The 19,786-nt window shown below is 39.1% G+C and overlaps 1 protein-coding gene across 7 annotated transcripts; it reads right to left on the reverse strand.

The window, feature by feature from the left end:
• Positions 1 to 612: 612 nt before the first annotated feature.
• LOC111871815 lies at positions 613 to 19,741 on the reverse strand. 7 transcript variants are annotated; one of them, XM_023865177.2, is made up of 9 exons: positions 19,666 to 19,741; positions 15,354 to 15,437; positions 13,267 to 13,428; positions 10,429 to 10,914; positions 7,860 to 8,066; positions 6,522 to 6,743; positions 4,575 to 4,767; positions 3,608 to 3,741; positions 613 to 1,328 (listed from the first exon to the last, which is right to left on the reverse strand). In XM_023865177.2, exons 2-9 carry the CDS (start codon positions 15,417 to 15,419, stop codon positions 1,026 to 1,028), a joined length of 1,773 nt encoding a protein of 590 aa, XP_023720945.1. In that variant the 5' UTR covers positions 15,420 to 15,437; positions 19,666 to 19,741; the 3' UTR covers positions 613 to 1,025. The 7 variants fall into 7 exon arrangements, 6 of the variants coding, with proteins under 6 accessions (XP_023720945.1, XP_023720947.1, XP_033610313.1 ...); XM_023865179.2 differs by lacking the exon at positions 19,666 to 19,741 and adding an exon at positions 17,806 to 17,954; XM_033754422.1 differs by lacking the exon at positions 19,666 to 19,741 and adding an exon at positions 17,032 to 17,198 and having other exon boundaries at positions 10,474 to 10,914.
• Between the last annotated feature and the right edge of the window lie 45 nt (positions 19,742 to 19,786).

Genomic DNA, 19,786 nt, shown 5'->3' on the forward strand with positions numbered 1-19,786 from the left:
AGCAACAGTAATCAGGTACCCATTCATTATTAATTTCATTAAAATGATGGAACTCGAGAACGTGAATCACATCCTTGTCAACAAAATTAAGATTGCATTTAATGATACATGAAAATCTGATATATTCATCTTCACCAGTTAGGTACAAGGCAGAATAATATGGCAAATATAATAATATATTATATTTAAGCATCCTGTTGCACTCCATACAATAAATGATATAATGATACAAATTCCGTCCCAAGTGCAAACAATATATTATGTGTCCTTGATCTTGCTCCTCTACACTACATGTTTCGGCCTCAGACGGCCATCATCAGGTGTATAACACTCACGTTGCTGTCACACTGCACCCAGCCCAAAATTTAACATTTAAAACACTTTCCTTGTTATTATCAACATCTACTTCGTTGATATCTGTCTGGTTTGTAGATTATTTTACACACGTTAATTTTGACGTTCCTGTAGTAGCACTATAAAATCTTTAGTTCTAATTTTAAAACCTTTAAAATTTTTCTCTCAATTTTAAATTTAAAATTGTTAGGGTTACTCGCCCTATGTCTAAAGTGCTGCAGCGGCTAGTTCTTGTTTCCACACTGTATAGGTGTTATCCTGTGTAGTCTTCCTGTGTGCGTGCCGCTGTTATTCTTTACTACATGTGAAGTAGCATATATATACATAGGGCCCCAAAGCCAGGGTGGATGATGTGGAGATAGAAATTCTTGGGCCTACCGGGACCCTTGATCATCCAGGCCATAGCCAGTTGCTATACTGACTGTGCTATCCCAGCTCCCATGTTCATGGTCACACCTTGAAGATCAACATTGGTTACCACCCACAGTCAATAAAACAAATGCTGACACAGTAGTGTCTGTTTGTCTCTTTCAGCACTAATGTTGGGTAGACTACCCCATTATATATCTTTTGTATGACACACAACAGGATGCATACCATAAAAGTCAAAATTGATCTGTAAAGTATGGTATGTAATGATGAGACATGATACATATTCAAGTATAGTCTGTTTACAGTTTCCATATACTGTGAAGAATGGTAACAAGTCGAGGATCTGGGTGAAGCCCCTGCAGTCTTTGGGGCAGAGTTTCAAAATCAGCTTGTTCCACCTCGTGACATGGGTCTGTTAACCTTGACGGAAGTAAATTAATGAACTTTGGTGCTAGAAGGCGTTCACACAGTGCACATAAACCACACCATGTCCGAAAATCTAGTAGATCACAGTCTTCCCAGCCAATCAGGTCTCTGATGTATTTACATTGCTCATTGCTTAACGGACGGCCCATTATTTCTCCAAGAGCTACCGCCACATTCTAAAGAAAGACAAAATTGAAAGGAATGTTTCCCATTACAATAACAATAACAGTGAAGGAGAATACATTACATACAGCCTTCTTGATACACACAGGAATAATTGCTACATGGTCATGGCTAAGTTTCAGATTTCATGGGATATGGTTTTTGGGCATATTACATGTTTTTCTGCCATCATGACATGTTGCATCCTCAGTGGATGGAGCAGAATGTCAAGAAGCGGACAGCTGTAAATATATACAATAAGCAGCAGACTGAATGGTTGGGGATAAGACTAACAACCCATCACTGTAAGAATGCACTGCATCACAAAAATTTTCCAAAAGCCTTATGGAGAAGACAGATATTTTCTTTCAGACTAGCAAAGAAATTTGTCTAAAAGCAAGTATAAGTGAAACTAATTATATGAGGATAATATAAAATCAACATCAGCAGTGAAATCACAGTGTTACTGTATGTACTAAGGAGTTTGAAAATATTTCAGAATTTCAGTATCTGGGAACAACAGTAACTAAATGGGGAGGCTCAACATGGTTGTAAAATGATGTGTTTTACTTTGTTTTAAGGACATGAAGTACAAGAAACAAATTTACTGAGGAATACATTTTGGCTGCAGGAATGCAGGATATTACATAAAAAGAATTTGAATTAAAAGTTGTCTAGTATTCAGTATCATCAAGTGAAGCAATATCAGTGACAGTGACATGTAAACCAACTTGAAAATTAATAATAAATCATCTGCCATCGGTGTTATATCAATGGAGCAAGTTATTCAGCTTCCAAATTTAATGAATAGTAAGAAGGCACATGGGTGCAGTTCCTGTGCTCTTTGGTATGTGTCTGAAGACAACTGTACATTTTCCATTTAAGCAAACTGCCAGAAAATCAAGAGCTCCTGATATACATGCATTTTCTGGAACAATATGGGAAGCATCCCTGGAATTTAGAGAACCAAGGAAAAAAATGTGATTCTGCCTTATAGAAAATTGTAACAGCTATAAATCTGGAAGAAAATTAGAATTGTAAAACTCACATAAAAGAATAAGCATTAAAATGATGAACAGCTACTTATCTGGTACTGGAGCAGCCTCTCAGCAGCTAGTCAGTTCCTACTTAAGGTGTCCTAGTGAAGAGGCAGTCATTCACATTTGGTAAGTGCACACTGTCTTTAGTAAAAATGTACAAATATTTTGTACTCTTTATTTTTTAAGTCATAGAGGCTGTCATGAAATGGCTCCAGCTTCTATATAGTAATACTCATGCTTGGTGTAAAAGCTCTGCCATAATTTCCAGCATCTCCATCTGGCTAATATCATTCTTCAGAAATTTCCTTTAGAATTATATACCTTGGGATCCACCAAGAGAAGACCTTTCTGTTAATGTACTGCCCAACCATTTCCCAGAACAGTTTAGGAAGTTCCAGATAACACTATATGGAACTCACATCCACAGGCATGTTTGAAATCCAAGACATGTGATGGGATTTGGGTGACATTTTATATTGAAGAGGCACAACAAAAGTGAAGTTTAATTCCCGTCAAAATGAACCATCAGAGGACCCCAAAAATTCATAAAGACATTAATAATCTACTTTCACATCATCATCCACTCACAATTTCACTGCCACTTCCATTCTCCTCTATCCTTCCATCAGCTTGTTTCCTACTATTTTGTATGTCTCACTCACTATATGTCTTTCTTCCTAGTTCTTGGTTTCCTCAATGGTCATTCATATTGTGGCATATAGACCCATTGCTAGGCAACGAGCACAAAATAAACAACTGCAACAGAGGAATGGTGTTTTCTTTGTAGTCCATGCTGAGATGTTATAAGCAGAACAGTTAGTGAAGAGGCAGTCAGTTTTGTTGAGTTAGTTGATGAGTGCCTGAGTCAGTCAGAGAACCGCTTAGGTTTAGATGTTGCTGTTAGAGGCTGTTACCTGAAGCCACGGGTAGTTTCAAACCCAGAGGAAGGGGAAAGTCTGCCATTGGAAGCCGCAACAAAGCAACGGCTATTTGAGAATGTAACAGACTAAGAACATTGGTCTGTGTGTGACAGTGATTGAGAAAGTGTAGTCACGCACTGTATCAAAAAGTCTGATAAATCTCATGATCAATCCAACCTGTTTATAGTAACACTCATACACATGACAATATTTTGCTTCACTTCAGCATATAAATAGAAAATCAGAAAATATTTCAAGAAAGATATTGCTTAATTTGGCTAATGGCAGTATGAGGTATAACTACTGTAGCTACAGGAAATACTGTCTATATACCTGGCCTACAATTCGACGTTCTGTCTCATCCTCTTCCACTTTCTCTTTGTGCCTGTTGAACACTGTATTATAAAGCTGTCGGCGGCCACTGGAGATGCAAATGTAACGCTGTATATACTGCATAGGAGTCATTGCTGAAACAATGAAAATATGTATGCTTTTCATTCTGGGAACTCCTTGTTCCAGTTTTTAGCAAGCAATATACATGGAAAAATATAACCTCTTAGTGAGCACAAGATTTTTAGAGTTCTACAGGTTAGATTTCTTATTAAATACAAAAGATGTCCACAAAATGTATTCTCTGCTTTTTAAAGTGTTACATATCCATACACATGATACTTAATAGAACGAAATTAAAAGGAAAATGACAGCATACACTTATAATTTGTGTTAGTGAAGTTCCATATGGGCATCTCTTGTATTGCAGCAGATATTGAGATAACACATTGGAACATTTCTGGTGATGATGCTGTCAATAGCTACCATAATGCTTTGTTTCAATGTTTCAACATTGTCTGTTTGTCCAACAGCTACATGAGTTGAAAGTCAAGGGATATTAAATTGGAATTCCTATGAAATAAGGCTACTTCCCCCCTTCCCCCAATAATTTGAGGAGTTTCATTCGCAACAGTGTGAACAAAGCTGCCGAAAGGGGTCAGTGCAGCATCTTGCTGGAAATTTCAACTTCCCACTCTCCTCCTCCTCCTCCTCCTTCACCTGGTCATGAAGAAAAAGAGATGGTCTTCATTGTGATATGCTCAGAAAGAAGGAATGTATTTGGGCTGAGGCTGAATATTTTTTCCATATCTACTGCATTACAAGAGGTGCATATATGGAACATTACTAACAAATTCTAAGTGTATGTCAAAATTTAAATTTCTTGTTTGTTTAATTATGTATTGCAGAATATATTTTGTGTACACCCCATATTTTGAACACATCACAATTACAGCATTTTTCCACATACTGTTGAGGAGTCTGCTGTCCAAAGGCAGTTCGAACCTGGAGCTCTGGCGCGAGAAATTTCTAGGTAGATTAAGCAGATTTTCAATAGAACTTGAATGAAGTCTCATCTCACACTTCAGTCGTTTCATCTCTTCACTTATTGGTGGTTTTTTGTCAGGACAAGATTTCAGAGCTTCTTTAAGGGCTCTGCACCTCTGCAAAATATTCAGTTTGTCATGTTAGTACACTGACATAATAATTATATTAGAGACTGTCTCCAGCATCAGCAGCTGATGGGATGAGTGACATAATGCATGTGCAGACCAGGTGCATGCCAGACTCCAAGATGCTCCTTCAACTTCACTTGAACTACTGCCAAATATGCTGTCTCTTATGATTTCTCAGATCTGTGGTCCCAAAAATATACCTGCTTTGCCACTGACCTCATTGATCCTTGAGAGTTTTTGTTTCATATACAGAAACCTGCTGCCATTTTGATCATAGATTTGACAGAATTTTTCAAAAGCAAGTTAAATATGTAGTGGCACCAAGAAAACCTTATGTGGATTAATCAAAGGTTGACTGGTGACATATTTTTTCCCCAAAAGTAATGCTAGTTGAAATAGTCATTGCGCCTTTGAGTAATGGCTATCCCATAGAGTTTTCTATAGCCCAGTAATGAACCAAGCAGAAGTGTGATAATTTTCAGGTTCCCACATATATTTGGAAATTTTTCCAAAAATTATGCATATTGTTGTATGACCCTTCCATATAAGTGGCACTGATGCTGGAAGAACAAAGATATCTTAGTGCCTCTTTCTTAAAGACCCCGACCTTTTCGACAAATTAAGTTCTTGGATAGGACCACTGTGGTCTGCCTGAGACATAAAATTAGGTCCTGCTTACGAACAATTGGATCAACATCTATTGATTTTCTGTCATTATGTTCTAAATATCTTTCATCTTCATCATTTACATTCCACACTTCCCATGGCTTTGCTAGTGGCAAATGTTCACTGTATAAAACAGGCCTTAGCTAATGGTGAATTTGGGTGCAGGTCCATATGATCAGATTTTGCAGCAGTGCCTAATACATATAAATGTGTTAAGCAGTACTGACAATCTGTTAACAAAGGAGTTACACAACTCCCAGAGTCATGAGACAGTCATGAGTCCTGTGGAATTTGGAACCATGAATGACTGTGCTGGTTGGACCCAGAAGCAGTTTACTTAACCTGACCTGGCAATCTGCTAAATGAGCTTGTCATCTGAACTAAAAGTAGCATTTGACAAGACTCACTGAGCCAGCCTCTCAGAAATCTTAACATCTGCTACTGTGTACATAAGGTGCCCATGTCTTGTCCTAATCCCCTTGTCTTGAAACCAGAATAAAGTTTGTAAACATTTTGATGAGAGAAGTGAAATTTCACATTTTCATATTTATATGTTAACTCTTCACACATGTAACAGAAACTTTTTTGTTGGTTGGCACACTTGAGGACTCTTTTGGCATGTAACAATAAGCATACACTCACATAAAAGTATATGAAGCATTTAAAGTTTGCTAATAATTAATAAAAGCCATACATAAAAGACAGTTGCACTGACTGAGCGCAAGTAACTGACAAAGGAAAGTCAACATATAAGTTTTATGAAAAACTAAGCATAGAGGAACATGTTTTTAAACATCTGATTACCAGTAGTGGCATCCAGAACTTCACAGAGCAAAGGAGAAGCAAGCAATATATCAGTAACCTAAATTCAACTATCACTCAAAAGCTGCATGTGGTAGAAAATTCTATTTTTATTTCTGTAAATGAATAAAGAAAGATACAATAGATAAAATAAAAACATCTGTCTGACTGAAATTTTATTGAACAATGTCATCTGAAATGTTGCATTTAGTCACTGTGAACACTTCAGAACTTACAGGTATAGTGCGTGTATACTATGCACAATTTCAACAAACCTTTGGATTAAACTCACTGTCTATAACTTCCTGGTCCAGTTCTCTTTGTAGCTGCTTCAGAATAGCTGCATCAATAAAAGAACTACCACTCTGGCTGGACCTGTGCCCTTCAAGAGAAGAAACTTGCTGGTTGTCTGCAATTTCTACTTCTCCTGGGCCAGCTCCTGGGGTCAGGGAAGGTCGGGCACTGATGTTTTTGAAGTCATTGACCATTGCAGACACCTAGCACCAAGAGATGTCAAATAAGAGTTTCCTCACATCTCACTCACCATTTTATGTAATTTATGAATCCTGTGCTAGGATATAGAGAGATCTGCATTGGTATTTAATATTTAGGTGAAATGTATAGTCAGCATTGTGTGAATTAAAACAGAATGTTTGTACTTTGTCTTTAACCCACTTCCCTTACTTTTTAAGAAAAGTTAATCTAAGTTTAAAGTATCATTGTACCCAATTCCTTCTCTAATAAATTCTAATCTTAGAGGTGTATTTCCATGAAACATCATGCCACTGAAGGCCACCCTACCTCTGTCCTTTATAAATCCCTTTCATTTAAATCCCTTTCATTAATACTATCAATATAAATTTTACATACATCTGAACTGGGAGTGACACTAGCACATTTCAGTGTAAACCCCTAAAATTCTCTACCTTTGGAGAATATATGACTTTTGTTACAGCTGTTTTCTTATTCAGTGCAACACAACACCATAACTGATAGGGGAATGTATATTCAACTTTTAGTTTGGCAGATCATAAGCACAACTATAAATATCACATGAACAGCACTGGTCAGCTGTGATTTCATTCACTATGTCTAATAGTTTCTTAACAGTAATTTCAAGAACCGGATGCAAAGTTTTCCATCCTCAGCGCTGATAAATTTCTAGTTTTATTATTTATCAAAGTACAATAAAAATCATAAAATCTCCTTTACAGAAAATCCACCACCACCACCACATTTGAAAATTCATTGCTAATGTACAGCAGACATGAGGAGCCCCACTTTTATTTTGATTACCATGTTTACTCCAAAAATAAAGCTTGTAAGAACACAAGGGTCTCAGAAACAAATGAACACACTTATAGCTGAAACATAAAAAATAAAGTTTGTTGAACAGTGTAAATTATTGTGTATCTGAAAAATTATATGCATGATGACATGGTAAAATGACGAGTCTACCTTAAGATCTACAAACGGAGAATTTATGCAAATAAATAGTTCACTAGTTTTTTTAGTTATGATTTTATAATTTCTCATGGCTTCTGGATACAGAATTCAAAGGAATTCAGGGTCATTAGTCCTTCTAGAACTGAATCCCTTACATAGATTCTTACTTGTGTCTCTCCAGGTTCAGCAAGCCCCTGAAACTCCTCAGGCTCCCTGGATCCATCCCTGCCTGATTTCTTTCGATGGCGGCGATGCTTACCCCGACGTTTAGGCAGATCCTCTTCTCCATTGCTACCTGACATGTCCATCAGAATATTCACAGAGTCACTGGGGACTGAGAGTGTCTTCACGCTTTGCACTACCTGCTGCTGCAACTGGTTACAGGTATGATACTTAATGCAACTTAGTTTTACCATAAATATTGTACTCCTCTGTTCCCAGAAGGTACACTGAAACATGTGTGAGTAAATAAGAGATATAATGTGTTGTGTCAAAGGCTTGGAACTCATTTCAAAATTTATATTCCTGAAATAAATTCGGGAATTTCATTTTCAGCTAAGTGGAATGAAGTGGGTGGAATGAAGTAAATAAACTTATTTAATTATTTGAGACAGGCTACAATCTCATTACAGATTCTTAACAAATGTGGGAAGCTGACTCAGTTGCTGTCCTGTTCATCTTGCCTTATATATCAAGCAGAAAAATAAAAATTGTTGACTTTTTGGATGTTATCAATCTCCTCTTTTATTTAAAAACAATTACTTACTTCCTGTGGGGTAAGCGATAGTGTAGTTGGTTTAGGCACTGTGCTATAAGCCGAAAGGTCACGGGTTCGATGCCTGATGAGGTCACTGGATTTTTTCAGTTTACCTAACCCTTCCAGCTGCACTGTGGCCCTTGGGTCAACTCAATTTCTAACAGAAAAAAAGTGCCAGGAATCTTCCTGGGGGGTACAAAGTGACCGGTGCGTAAGCCTGACAACTTCACTGACATCTGTGAGCCGATTATCTACAAAATGTGGGAGCACTGAAGTCTCAGGACCCCGTGAGCCTCCACAGCCTATTACAGAGATAGTTTTACAGTTTATTTTTTCTTTTTACTTCTTGGAAATTATCCATCATCCTATTTTTTACTTAAAAACAGAATGGGACATAACGAAAGCATGGGCTCACATCAGACACTCTCCTAGGCATATAAAATAAGCTCAACATAAAACCCAAAAAAAAAATCAGTTTGTCAGTTTTTCCAGGAAACAGGTGTCTCTGAAATGTGTATTCTTATAGCCTTTATAAACTTCTGTCAGTGTGAAGTATGAGGTTCTATGAGAAAGTTCCTGAACTGTTATTGTTGTAACTGACTAGGTGAAAGAAGATGTAGGGGGAGGTCAAGGTCACACTTCTGCAAGCCTGTTGCATCAGTCTGCCACGTGACACTGCACTTCCAGGTGCTTTTGGAGAGTGGAGAAATCGATGGGGTCACTGTATACATTCCCAAGAAGACTATTTTTAGAAGTAGATGGCAGCCAAAACTGAGTAAGTTAAGCCAGCAGTTCTTTCCTTGCCTAGTCCAGGAACTTTCCAAAAGCACTGCAGCTTGTAGGTTGAGTTCCAGGATGCAACTTTTGCAACTGGCATTTTTAGAAACATTCATGAGGGTACTATTGATCCTCAGCTTGTTTTAATGATAGACAAAGCAGGAGAGTGCACCAGTATACACTGCATTGGTCTCTTTACAATGAAAGTCTCATCAGTAGAGGACAGCACTGTCATGTTTCTCAGAACTGAATGTGTTTAATCCTCATCTGTAGGGAAGCTTGAAACAAAAAAAATTATGAAATAATCGATGCATTCTGGATACCTTACAGATTACAATCTGGAATGTAATGTGGAAGGTGAACTTCAGCATGTCACAGAATTTGTTACATCAGTGCAAAATGCCTTGACGCTGTAGTATGACATAAATTAACACTTTTCGAGAATGAAGAGAACCTTCAATTAGATTATGTGGTATCAGTTGACTTTCTCATTAGAGAGAAGCTGGACATCAGCTGGTGTCATGTGCTGTGAACAAGTAGTCAGTAAAGCTCTAATCTAAGGGATAAACCTCTCAGTATAGCCAAAGCAGTATACAGGCAGCAAGCACAGGAAGGTCTCTCTATCTTTTTTTTTTGTATTCATCTTGTATGGATTACATCCTTGTTCTGTTGCAAGTCAGAATTTATTTGAAAACTGTGAATCGTTTAAAGCACAATAAATCACTGTAAGTCGAGGTGCAAGGGCCATGAAGGCCCATCCCTTATACATTAATTCATTCATTCATGAATCGTTTAGACAGTCGGGTAGAATTTTATGGAGCTGTGCAAGACTGCATGCACATTAGACTGTGAAACCACTGTAGATGATAATTTTTCTATTGATTTCCTTAACTCTCTACATCCCAGTGGTTACTAATCATATATGTACCACCCACTTCAACACATTACATCTCTGCATTCTGCCCAAAGAGTGTATTTGTGTGTTCTGTATGGTTCTCATAATAAACAGTGACTGTTTCCCTAAACTGCATTAACCGGTTGGTCTTTATAGCAGAGACATAATTCTTTTGAGGTACAAATTGAATTTGTATATATTATTTTGAAGCAATTCAGTCTTTAAATGGTTAGTTTTATCACAGTTGACTGACGAAAATTTGGTCAAAACCATACATAATTTTAAATGTTCTGTACAAGTATCATACCTTCTGATGTACACTTTTATCATTTTCCTCAATCTTCCCACTTACAGCTCCTTTTTTTTTAACACTGATTTTCTTCTTCTGGGGAACGTGCTCATCCTGGCCTATTTCAACTGGAGATACATCTCTAGACAGAGAATGAAAGGCGCTTGTAGCTGGTAGACCTAATCCCTGCCAACTCAGGATGTCCTGACTGTGACTTCGGCGGAGATCAAGTAGAAGAACTGTTCGCTCCCGGGTTGGATTCAGAATGTGTGTTGGGATTGGGTCAGGGGTGACACAGCGTCGAAGTGATCCTTTGGTCATGATGCTCGCCAGAGTAGGAGCTGGGGTCAGGGGTCTTGAGTCAGTGTCAGTGTAAGGACGAAAAAGTTCCTCTGGGACAGCATCTTCCACATCATCATATGGAGCAGGAAGTGAGCCCTGAAGGAAACCTGCGTGAATTGCAGCAATTTCTTCTGGAAGCAGGAGTGCTTTCCCCTCTGTAGCCTGTGACAGAAAGTACACCATTCTGCATATCTGATTTAATTATATATTGTAAGATTTGAGGCTTTCATGGCGCTGACTATGAAGAAAGCAGTCTTCTGGGATTTGGCACCGTGTATATGTGGTGTTAACCGACGTTTCAGAGGAACGTCGGTTAACACCACATATACACGGTGCCAAATCCCAGAAGACTGCTTCCTTCATAATTTAATATTGTTGCATTAATAATTCATTAAAGTTCACGTGTTCAAATCTGTGTCCCCAAAATGTCTTAGAGTACATAATTTTTTTACCAATTTCAATATTCTAGATATACATATATAATCAATGTTACATATGTGCAGTTCAGCCTATATAACTTGATATCAAGTGATATTTTTAGCATACATAAATGACACTGATCTCTGCAACACCATCAATTGTTTTGAGACCAGCCAGATGTATCAGACTTGACAGAATCCATGGTGACATAGTATAAGGGTTGCTCCAAAATCACAATCTCACTTCTTAAATTAATTTTCAACCTAGGTTCATTACAGCAAATATATCCAGATTTATGTAAACAATTAGCGGCCTCTGTAGTCTAGAGGTAACATTCCCACCTCATGACTCGTGGTACGCAGGTTCAAATAGCTGGTGGAGGTCGTCGAATTTTTTAAGGGCGGAAAAATTCAGGGAACAAGTCCTCCGGGAGGGACTTTAAGCTGTGTGTCCCGTGTCGTAACTTTACAGCACGTAAAAGAACCTCATATCTCCAAAGGAGAGCACTGAGCCAAATTCCAGGATGTTTCCTGCCCAACAATAGTCTCTAAGGCCTCTGATAGATGGGGGAAGCATTATAGACACCGCTAAGCAAGTGGCCGAACTCGCTTGCTCGGCGGGACTGATGGTATGCACCATTTATCGGTAGGGTATAGAGACTGGTAGAATATCATAGAGGGAAGCACAATGGACCAATACTGGTCTAAGTGCATGGGGAAACCCACCCTCTCCAATAACTAACTAATTATGTAAACAATTCCTGAATTTGAAAAGGTGACAGTGCCTTCATTCCTAGATCCAGGTCAAGGAAGTTTCTGTTTATTTCAATCTTAGCAATGCTGTTTCTTACACTTTACATCAACATATGCATTCTGGTTACATGAATTTCCTTCGTAGTTACTTACAATTACTCCTCTGGAATATATCTGTCACCATGTGTGGCTATAGTTATCTCCTGTTATTGTTCTGTCTGGGATCTGTGCTCTTTAACATATTCATCGGTGCAAAATAAAATTAATCAAATTCTACAGTTAATCGAATTTTCCAGTTACCATCCTTTTGCTGAAAACATACAAACTGTCCATGACATCAAGCCTAGCCTGTAAAACAGTTTAACTTTTCTGTCTAAAATGGGATATGTGAATATCCACAACACAAAGCCCAGTGCAAAGCAGGCAAAAATAACCACTACACCATTCTGCTTAACATAAGTAATAATAAACAGTTTTAAAAAATTGTATTATATGATTAAGAACAGGTTATATAGCCAGAATGAGTTCTCTAACAGTGCCAAGATTCATAACGTAAAACAGAATTATGTTCTTACATTAAATATTTATCCAAAAATCAGGAAATAAATAATATGGCTAAGAAAATATTAGGCAAAGAAACTAAGTAAGTATAGTAACTGGCTATGGTCTGGATAACCTGGGTTTGATTCTCAGTGGGAGCACCATGTCAAGGCCTCTTCTTGGGTTCACCCAGTCTCCTATGTAATGGGTACGAGGGACTCTTTCTCCTAGGGTAAAGCAGCCTGGGCATGCAGCAGACCACTCACATCTCTCTACTCTCAAGGTTGAATGAATGAATGAATGAATGAGTGTATAAGGGATGGGACTTCACTGCCAAGGTTGAATGAATGAATGAATGAATGAATGAATGAATGAATGAATGAATGAATGAATGAATGAATGAATGAATGAATGAATGAATGAATGTATAAGGGGTGGGCCTTTACTGCCAAGGTTAAGGACATGTTTGAGCTAGACTTTCACTCCACCATATGTCTTCAAGTTGTCAAGCTTAATTGAATACAGGGACAACTTTAGTTCTTTAATTAAGCATCTAGGAAACTAAGCTGAAATCCAAACATTCAATAGCCTTGGGGGACAAATATATTAGGGATTCTCAGAAAACATTTTAATAGTAAAATAATTCAATAAGTCTTCAAAATATAAATCTTCTGAACTTACTTCAGGATAACCTCCCCTACCTCTACTTTAGATCACATGTATTTTGAGTATTCATATTCCTGAGAGAGTGTCTACAAGAATATCATCCAACAGGAATTTATATTTCATAATTACTGCTTACCCATGAATCCTTTGCTCTCTTGACAAGATCTTTAGCTTCGTAATCTGCTGGATGGTTGCAGAGAATGGAACATCCATATGGAAAGGGATTGTACACCCCTGCAAATGGGCGCAGTGTGTATGGCGCTGGACATACAAAGTTTGGGAACTCGGCAGAGTTCATCTGCATGGAACATACATAATTTTATGTTTTGTAAAATTATAAATCATACTAAACCTATACAAAACTATTAGGCTTATTTTGGACTCTATCCATCGTTTGGTATATAGAAGACAGTGATTGAGACTAGCTCTTCCTGACGGGCCCAACTGAGTAGGTTTATCCTGCCCCATCCACCTGAGGACAGAGACACATCCAGTCTCTGAAACGTTGTGGTTTTTTGTCTTCTATATACCAGACGATGGACAGAGTCCAAAATTAGCCTAGTACAGCATACACCATCGTCAGAATCCTTTCAAGTCTATACTAAAGCTACTTAGGAAGAATGTATAAAGAGATTTTTCTTCACAGTCTTCTGCAAAAGAAAATGATTAAGCAGGAAAATATTCCCTTCTGGGAGGGTCATGATGCCATTTAGAATTCCAGCTACATTTTGGAGAAATGTACTGACTCAAGCTTCAGAGTAGAATAGTCTTAAAATTGAGGCTAAGTTCCCTCCAGAACATTGACACCACTCTATCAGGTCTTATAGCATCACACCCCAGAAGACAGGAATCTCTAACACATACCTATAGAATTGTTTCACATAGAGCAGTGGTCCTTAATTGGGGATTAAAGCCTGGTCATGTTCGTAAGGCTTCATCTGATACTATAATAAAAGAAGAGCCCTGCTAAGAAGTCTACACCAGCCAATGGCTCAACAGTGAAGTACAAAGAAATAAACTGTAAAACAGAAAATCCCACCCACCCCTCAACTTTTCTTATATACACCTACATTGTATATAACTTGGATATCTGCATGCATACACAGATATATTCATATATTAATATTCTAATAATATAAAAGCACTGTGAGAGGAACACATTGGAGAAACTTTTTGGCATTTGAGAGGAAAGTTTAAGAATCTCTCATGCAGATATCTGAGCTACAGATAACATACTGTCACAGATATAAATGAAATATACCCACAGAATGGTGAAGCAACCGCACATCCTATCTTCTCTCCCTTTAGAGCAGTGGTTCCCAAAGTGGAATATCTGACCCTTAAGTGTCCGCGAAGGTGTGCTGTTCTTTTGTTGTATATTGTTGTTATATATTGTTGTGTATTTTATTTGATAGTGACAAATGGCAGAACTGCTGTAATGTTTATAGTGTTTCAGAACAGCTAATTTCTTGCTGACAGTTGTCACTTAAGATGTTGAAGTAGGTTTCTTTTTGTTCACTGCTAATTCACCTTACAGCACAGCACTGACCTCTTCCAGAATTTTGGACTGCAGTAACTTGTGATTCGCACCACGCTCTGCTTCTCATCTGGTTCTGCATGCACGCACACTCAGCGCTGATTCCAAGCACAGAATGAGACGAAGGTTGTCCTTCCTTTGCCTTCCAGTCATAGTTTTATACATGATAAAACTCCAAAAATGTTCTGGTCATAATGAGAACTTGGTGATTCTCTGATTTTCTGGGAGAAATGAGAACAAGAAAGGGGGAAAGGATTCTTGAAGTTATGAGAGTGAGAGGTGTGCACTGGCTGAGCTGCCCCACCCCACCCCACCCTTTTTTCAGTTCAGTAACACTACATAATTATTAGTCAATAAGGACAATTCGATGGGAAAGGAATTTTAAAGAAAGCATGAGGTCTGTAAGATAAAAATAATTGAGAAGTGTTCTTGGTGGTGAAAAGGCTGGGATCCACTGCTTCAGAGCAATCCAGAAACCCATGTTATAAAATAAATGAATCGGGCTGAGAACTATAATCATATTCATTTGACAGTGCATTAGAACATTTTCTCTAAAATTCTCTCACTTTACTGAAAGTGTTCTTGGAAGCAGAAACTTTGTATTTATGCCATTATATTCTCCTTTGACCTTTGTTCCATAAAGTTTGTCCCTACCTCATGTGCCCAACAGATATGAAAATACTCACTGGCTCCTGTCGCTGCACAGGTTTCCGTACTCCTTCCAGGAGCCCAGTTTTACTTCTCAGAAACATTGTACCACTTTGTCAGTCCTGAAAAATGTGTGCTGTTAGTGTTTACATAGGTAAAGGATGGTGTTCAATATTACAGTAAAGTCTAAATACAGAAAACTCTAGCCAACCATGGATTCAAGTATTCATGGTTTCTAATTTGTATCCAGTGTTGCCAGTATTTCGTCCTATGCAACCTGTTCCTCCAGCAGCCCACATCGGGACAGATCACTCCTGTCTGGCTGCATCCACTGTTCCCTCAGCAGTATGCCCTGGATCGGCAGGCAGCATACTTCATGATATAAATGTAACCAGCATAACTGATTGCAGGGAATGCAAAAGTACCGGCCAGTTCTCCTACACTACACATATCAATCTACAACTTCATTTAGAGCCTCAGCAAACCCATCAGGGTTAGGCTGTGTGGATGCAGGTCCAAATACCTCCATCATAGCCCTGCAAGTCATAGGAGGAGATGAAAAGGGAACCCAGTCCCTGGGGGTACAACTGGGCCACAATGTTCCTGGGAGATATAAATATGGAGACATGGTCCTCCAAGTTTGGGGCGTCTCAAAACTGAGACAGCAAAATATGATCACGAGTCCCGCAGGACTCGGACCCGAAAATGACTGCGCTGGAGAGAGCGAGCGGCAACTGTAAATGACAGACCCTTCCTCTCATCAGAGAGAGCGTTACATAAGGACTATGACCGCAAGTGTTCAGTTGAAAAAAAAACTGGTGGGCGTGATTCTCAAGGGGCTTGGCGCCAAGACGAACTGATTGGTGGTAAACCACCAGTCGTAAAGTAACTCTGCCTCTGACTCTAACCCTGACTGAGCTTAATCAGGAGTTGAGAGTTGATAGGTGGGACAGAAGTCAGTTGAGACTGGGTATCCGGTTCAGGGGAGTTAGTTGAGCCTTTACCAAGCAACGACTGGTAGAAACTTAGCGCGCGCAGTACTGATTTATGGAGTGTAGATTAGTGAATGTGTTATAAGTTCACAGTCAGACAGGAACTCAACTACACCAGGTCTTGAATGTATTTAGTGATTTGAACGAAACGTGTGTTGGACAAAGTGGATTTTACGGAGTTCACTTTAGTAGTGCGTGCATGGCAAACTCCCGTTTGGCGCAGGTGGTATCGTTGAACTTTGCCGCCCGGCCGCGGTTCTGTGCAGTGCCGTGCGAATCAATAAAACAAGCGGTGAACTTGAGTGTACACCAAGATGGCCAACGTCCTAGTACCGGGATTCAGGAAATACTGGAGACAGAAGCTAGTATCACTGAAATCTCAATGTCATACCGTCACGAACAAATACCCAGAAGCAACTTCTGTAATACAAGTACATACATAAAGTACTCAATGACATTGAGATTCTTGCCGGATGCACACGGATGAAGTGTGGGACCTCTATTGTGAATAGTGTGGAGGAGAACAGAGTAAACGTTTGTACAGGTTTAGATGGGAAGCCGCATTTTAGCGCTGTTTACGTTGTTTACGGTAACACTGAATGAACTGAAGGCCTTCTTTAAGGTGAGTTCACGGGCAGGACAAAGTGATGTAATGAACAAAACCTCAGTGGAATCAAAGGCCCAGGATGACGACTTCCGGAAGTAAAGAGGTGTAAGATGATACCTCACAGATAGCCAAGAATTCGACACAACCAGCCCCAACACCCGCAGCTGTCAAGCTGTGTCCAAAAGCGCCAAAAGCAGTGTTGACTCACAACCTCTTCGGAGAATACGGTATTGGTATGATATGTTGGGATTTTGGACTTTATCCATCGTCCTGGTTTTTAAGATAACAAATAAAAACACGATGTTTCGGAAACTGGATCTGTTTCCGTCCTCAGGTGAAGGAAAACACCTATTCAGTTGGGTCCCTTAGATAGAGCTAGCCTCAATCACTGGACCAGTGACCCAACTGAATAGGTGTTTTCCTTCACCTGAGGACGGAAACAGATCCAGTTTCCGAAACGTCGTGTTTTTATTTGTTATCTTAAAAACCAGGACGATGGATAAAGTCCAAAATCCCAACATATCAGTGTGTTATACACCATCGTCAGATTCCTATAGTAACTATGGTATTGGTATGTCTGCAGCTGTTCCGTGGTATCTGCCCCATGGAGACAGAGGGTACAGAACGGTTCCCTCCTGGCTGAGTAATCCGTGCCTACTGGACTGTGAGTGACACGAATCTTGTGATCTCACTCATGGATTGTTAATCTTATTGAGTTTGCAGGACTGCTAAAACTGGCTTAACGTTAACAAATTAGTAAGAAAAGGAGCAAATTAAAAAAAAAAAAATTAAATTTGAGTAATGCGTAGTAAAAATTACAATTGTTGGTTAATTTACATAACAAACTAGGCTAATGTAGACCTATAAAACCCATCAAATATAACAGCTCACCTTTGCCTTAACTCAGCTCCCGAAATACCAAAAGTCCGGGCAGTGTCGCACAACTCATCTCCTAATTTCACAGCGCTACCGAAGCTCTCAGTTCATGAATTAACGTCAGTGTAACCCCAGTATGGGACTCTGGCCGTTGTACGGTAATAACCCACAAATGCTATCATGTGTAGTTACGTCGGTCAGGCCTTAAGCCATTGAATCGTAAGTGCATTAGTTGTTCACGAATACAAACGCCTGATATTGTTTATTGATGTTGCTATGGAAACAACTCCCCTTCGTCTATTTTCTACAACTTTCATAGTGAGAAACGTTAAGGCAGGAATGTCATATCTTGAAACAAGTGTTAAAATGGATTCGTCTATTTGAGGCCTGACCCACTGATGAGAAAGAGCTACACATTTAAACCCGAAATTTAAACGAATTTCCCCCCCCCCACCAATATTCGTTTATCTTAGCCTATGGAAGCAAGTAACAAGGAATTTAGAAAAGCAAGCGTGGATTTGAACTATTATTATTCTTGGATCCAAGATAGCTCATTCGGTACAGCGACTCGTCTAAGGGCTAGACGACTGAGAACTGGAGTTCGAGATCTGGAAGGAGAAAGAGACTGTTCTTTTCTCCAAAGCATCCTAACTATTAGTTACTGGGAGTTTATTTGCATGGGGTAAAGGAACTGGGGCGTGAAGTTGACAATTCGTCACCTTCTAGTGTCATACGTCTTCATAGCGTGCTACTTAAGACACGGAGACTTTATGTTTTATATGTTGATTCTTCACCCTCCACATCAGCATGGGGTTTCCTCTAATATATGAGCATAACCCAGGTTTCATATCATTGGTGTTCCCTCCTTCGTCTCCCTACACCACTTCAGTCCGTTTCACCCTCCACCTTCCGCCCTTCACCCTCCCGGATATAATAACGAAAAACACGGTCACCCTGTTAACATGTGAATCTGACTGATACCAGTCGAATTAATTTTGTGAGACAAGCATTTTTATTTCAGAGCCCAATCACACCAAACTCACTTCCCCAGACATAGCTAAGTCAGCTGTGATTGCGTTAAGTTTAGATTATCTTAGACTGAANATTTTACAAAGCGAAGTTTTGTGTGTTGGTGATTTCTTTTTCTACTATAAATGCCTCTGATGATGGCTCCGTGGTGAGCCGAAACATGTAAGGCAGGTGGTGACGAGGTGGAAAACTTATAAAAGTGTCACATTTGACGGANTTTCCATCTAAGACCTACAAACATATTACAGTAAGTTTAAGGTCTTTCATTCTGGTCCGTCACACTAACNCCAAAGAAGTAACGGGATGCTTTTAAGCCATTTAGAAAAGAAATGGGATGCCATCCCGCCGAATCTCAAGCCGTGTATATATGAATTAAGTTAACGAAATCACCACGCTGTGTTCATCTGTCTGTTCTTTTGTATCTTGCTATGTCTCTCTCCCCTTTTCACTTTTCACTCTGTTGACGCTTATGACCAATCTTGATGCGAAAACTTTGCCTTTCGAGACCATCCTAGCGTCGCTCCTTAATTTTTTAAAAGCTGTACCAGCGACAAGACTGAAACGCGAATTTATGATGGAGCGATATTGAATTGGAAATCCCGAAACAGTGGTTAGCAATAGATCTTCTAAAGATTTCATTTTTACATAATTCTGTTTGCAAGTCAGCGGTTACCAATATGGCGACTGCAATAAACGTTGTTATAATATCGGAGAAATGTGACTCTGGCAGGATGTGTCTAGGTTACATGTTCTTCACAGAAACATAAAGTAAAATAACCACAATAACAGCAGGAGATTTGAAGATGCTGAAAAGCAATCACTTGGAATCAGACTGGAAGTACCTACTTTTGTCTTCGCTAATCTTCAGTCCTTCCCGGAGAGTGCTGGTGTACTGCTTCAAAACGAGCCACGACCATTTCGTTCGACATTCTTTCCAATTCATCATTTATGCTGGCAGTGTTGTTAA

Source organism: Cryptotermes secundus, unplaced genomic scaffold (assembly GCF_002891405.2).
Source record: "Cryptotermes secundus unplaced genomic scaffold, Csec_1.0 scaffold873, whole genome shotgun sequence".
In the NCBI taxonomy this organism is placed as follows: domain Eukaryota; kingdom Metazoa; phylum Arthropoda; class Insecta; order Blattodea; family Kalotermitidae; genus Cryptotermes; species Cryptotermes secundus.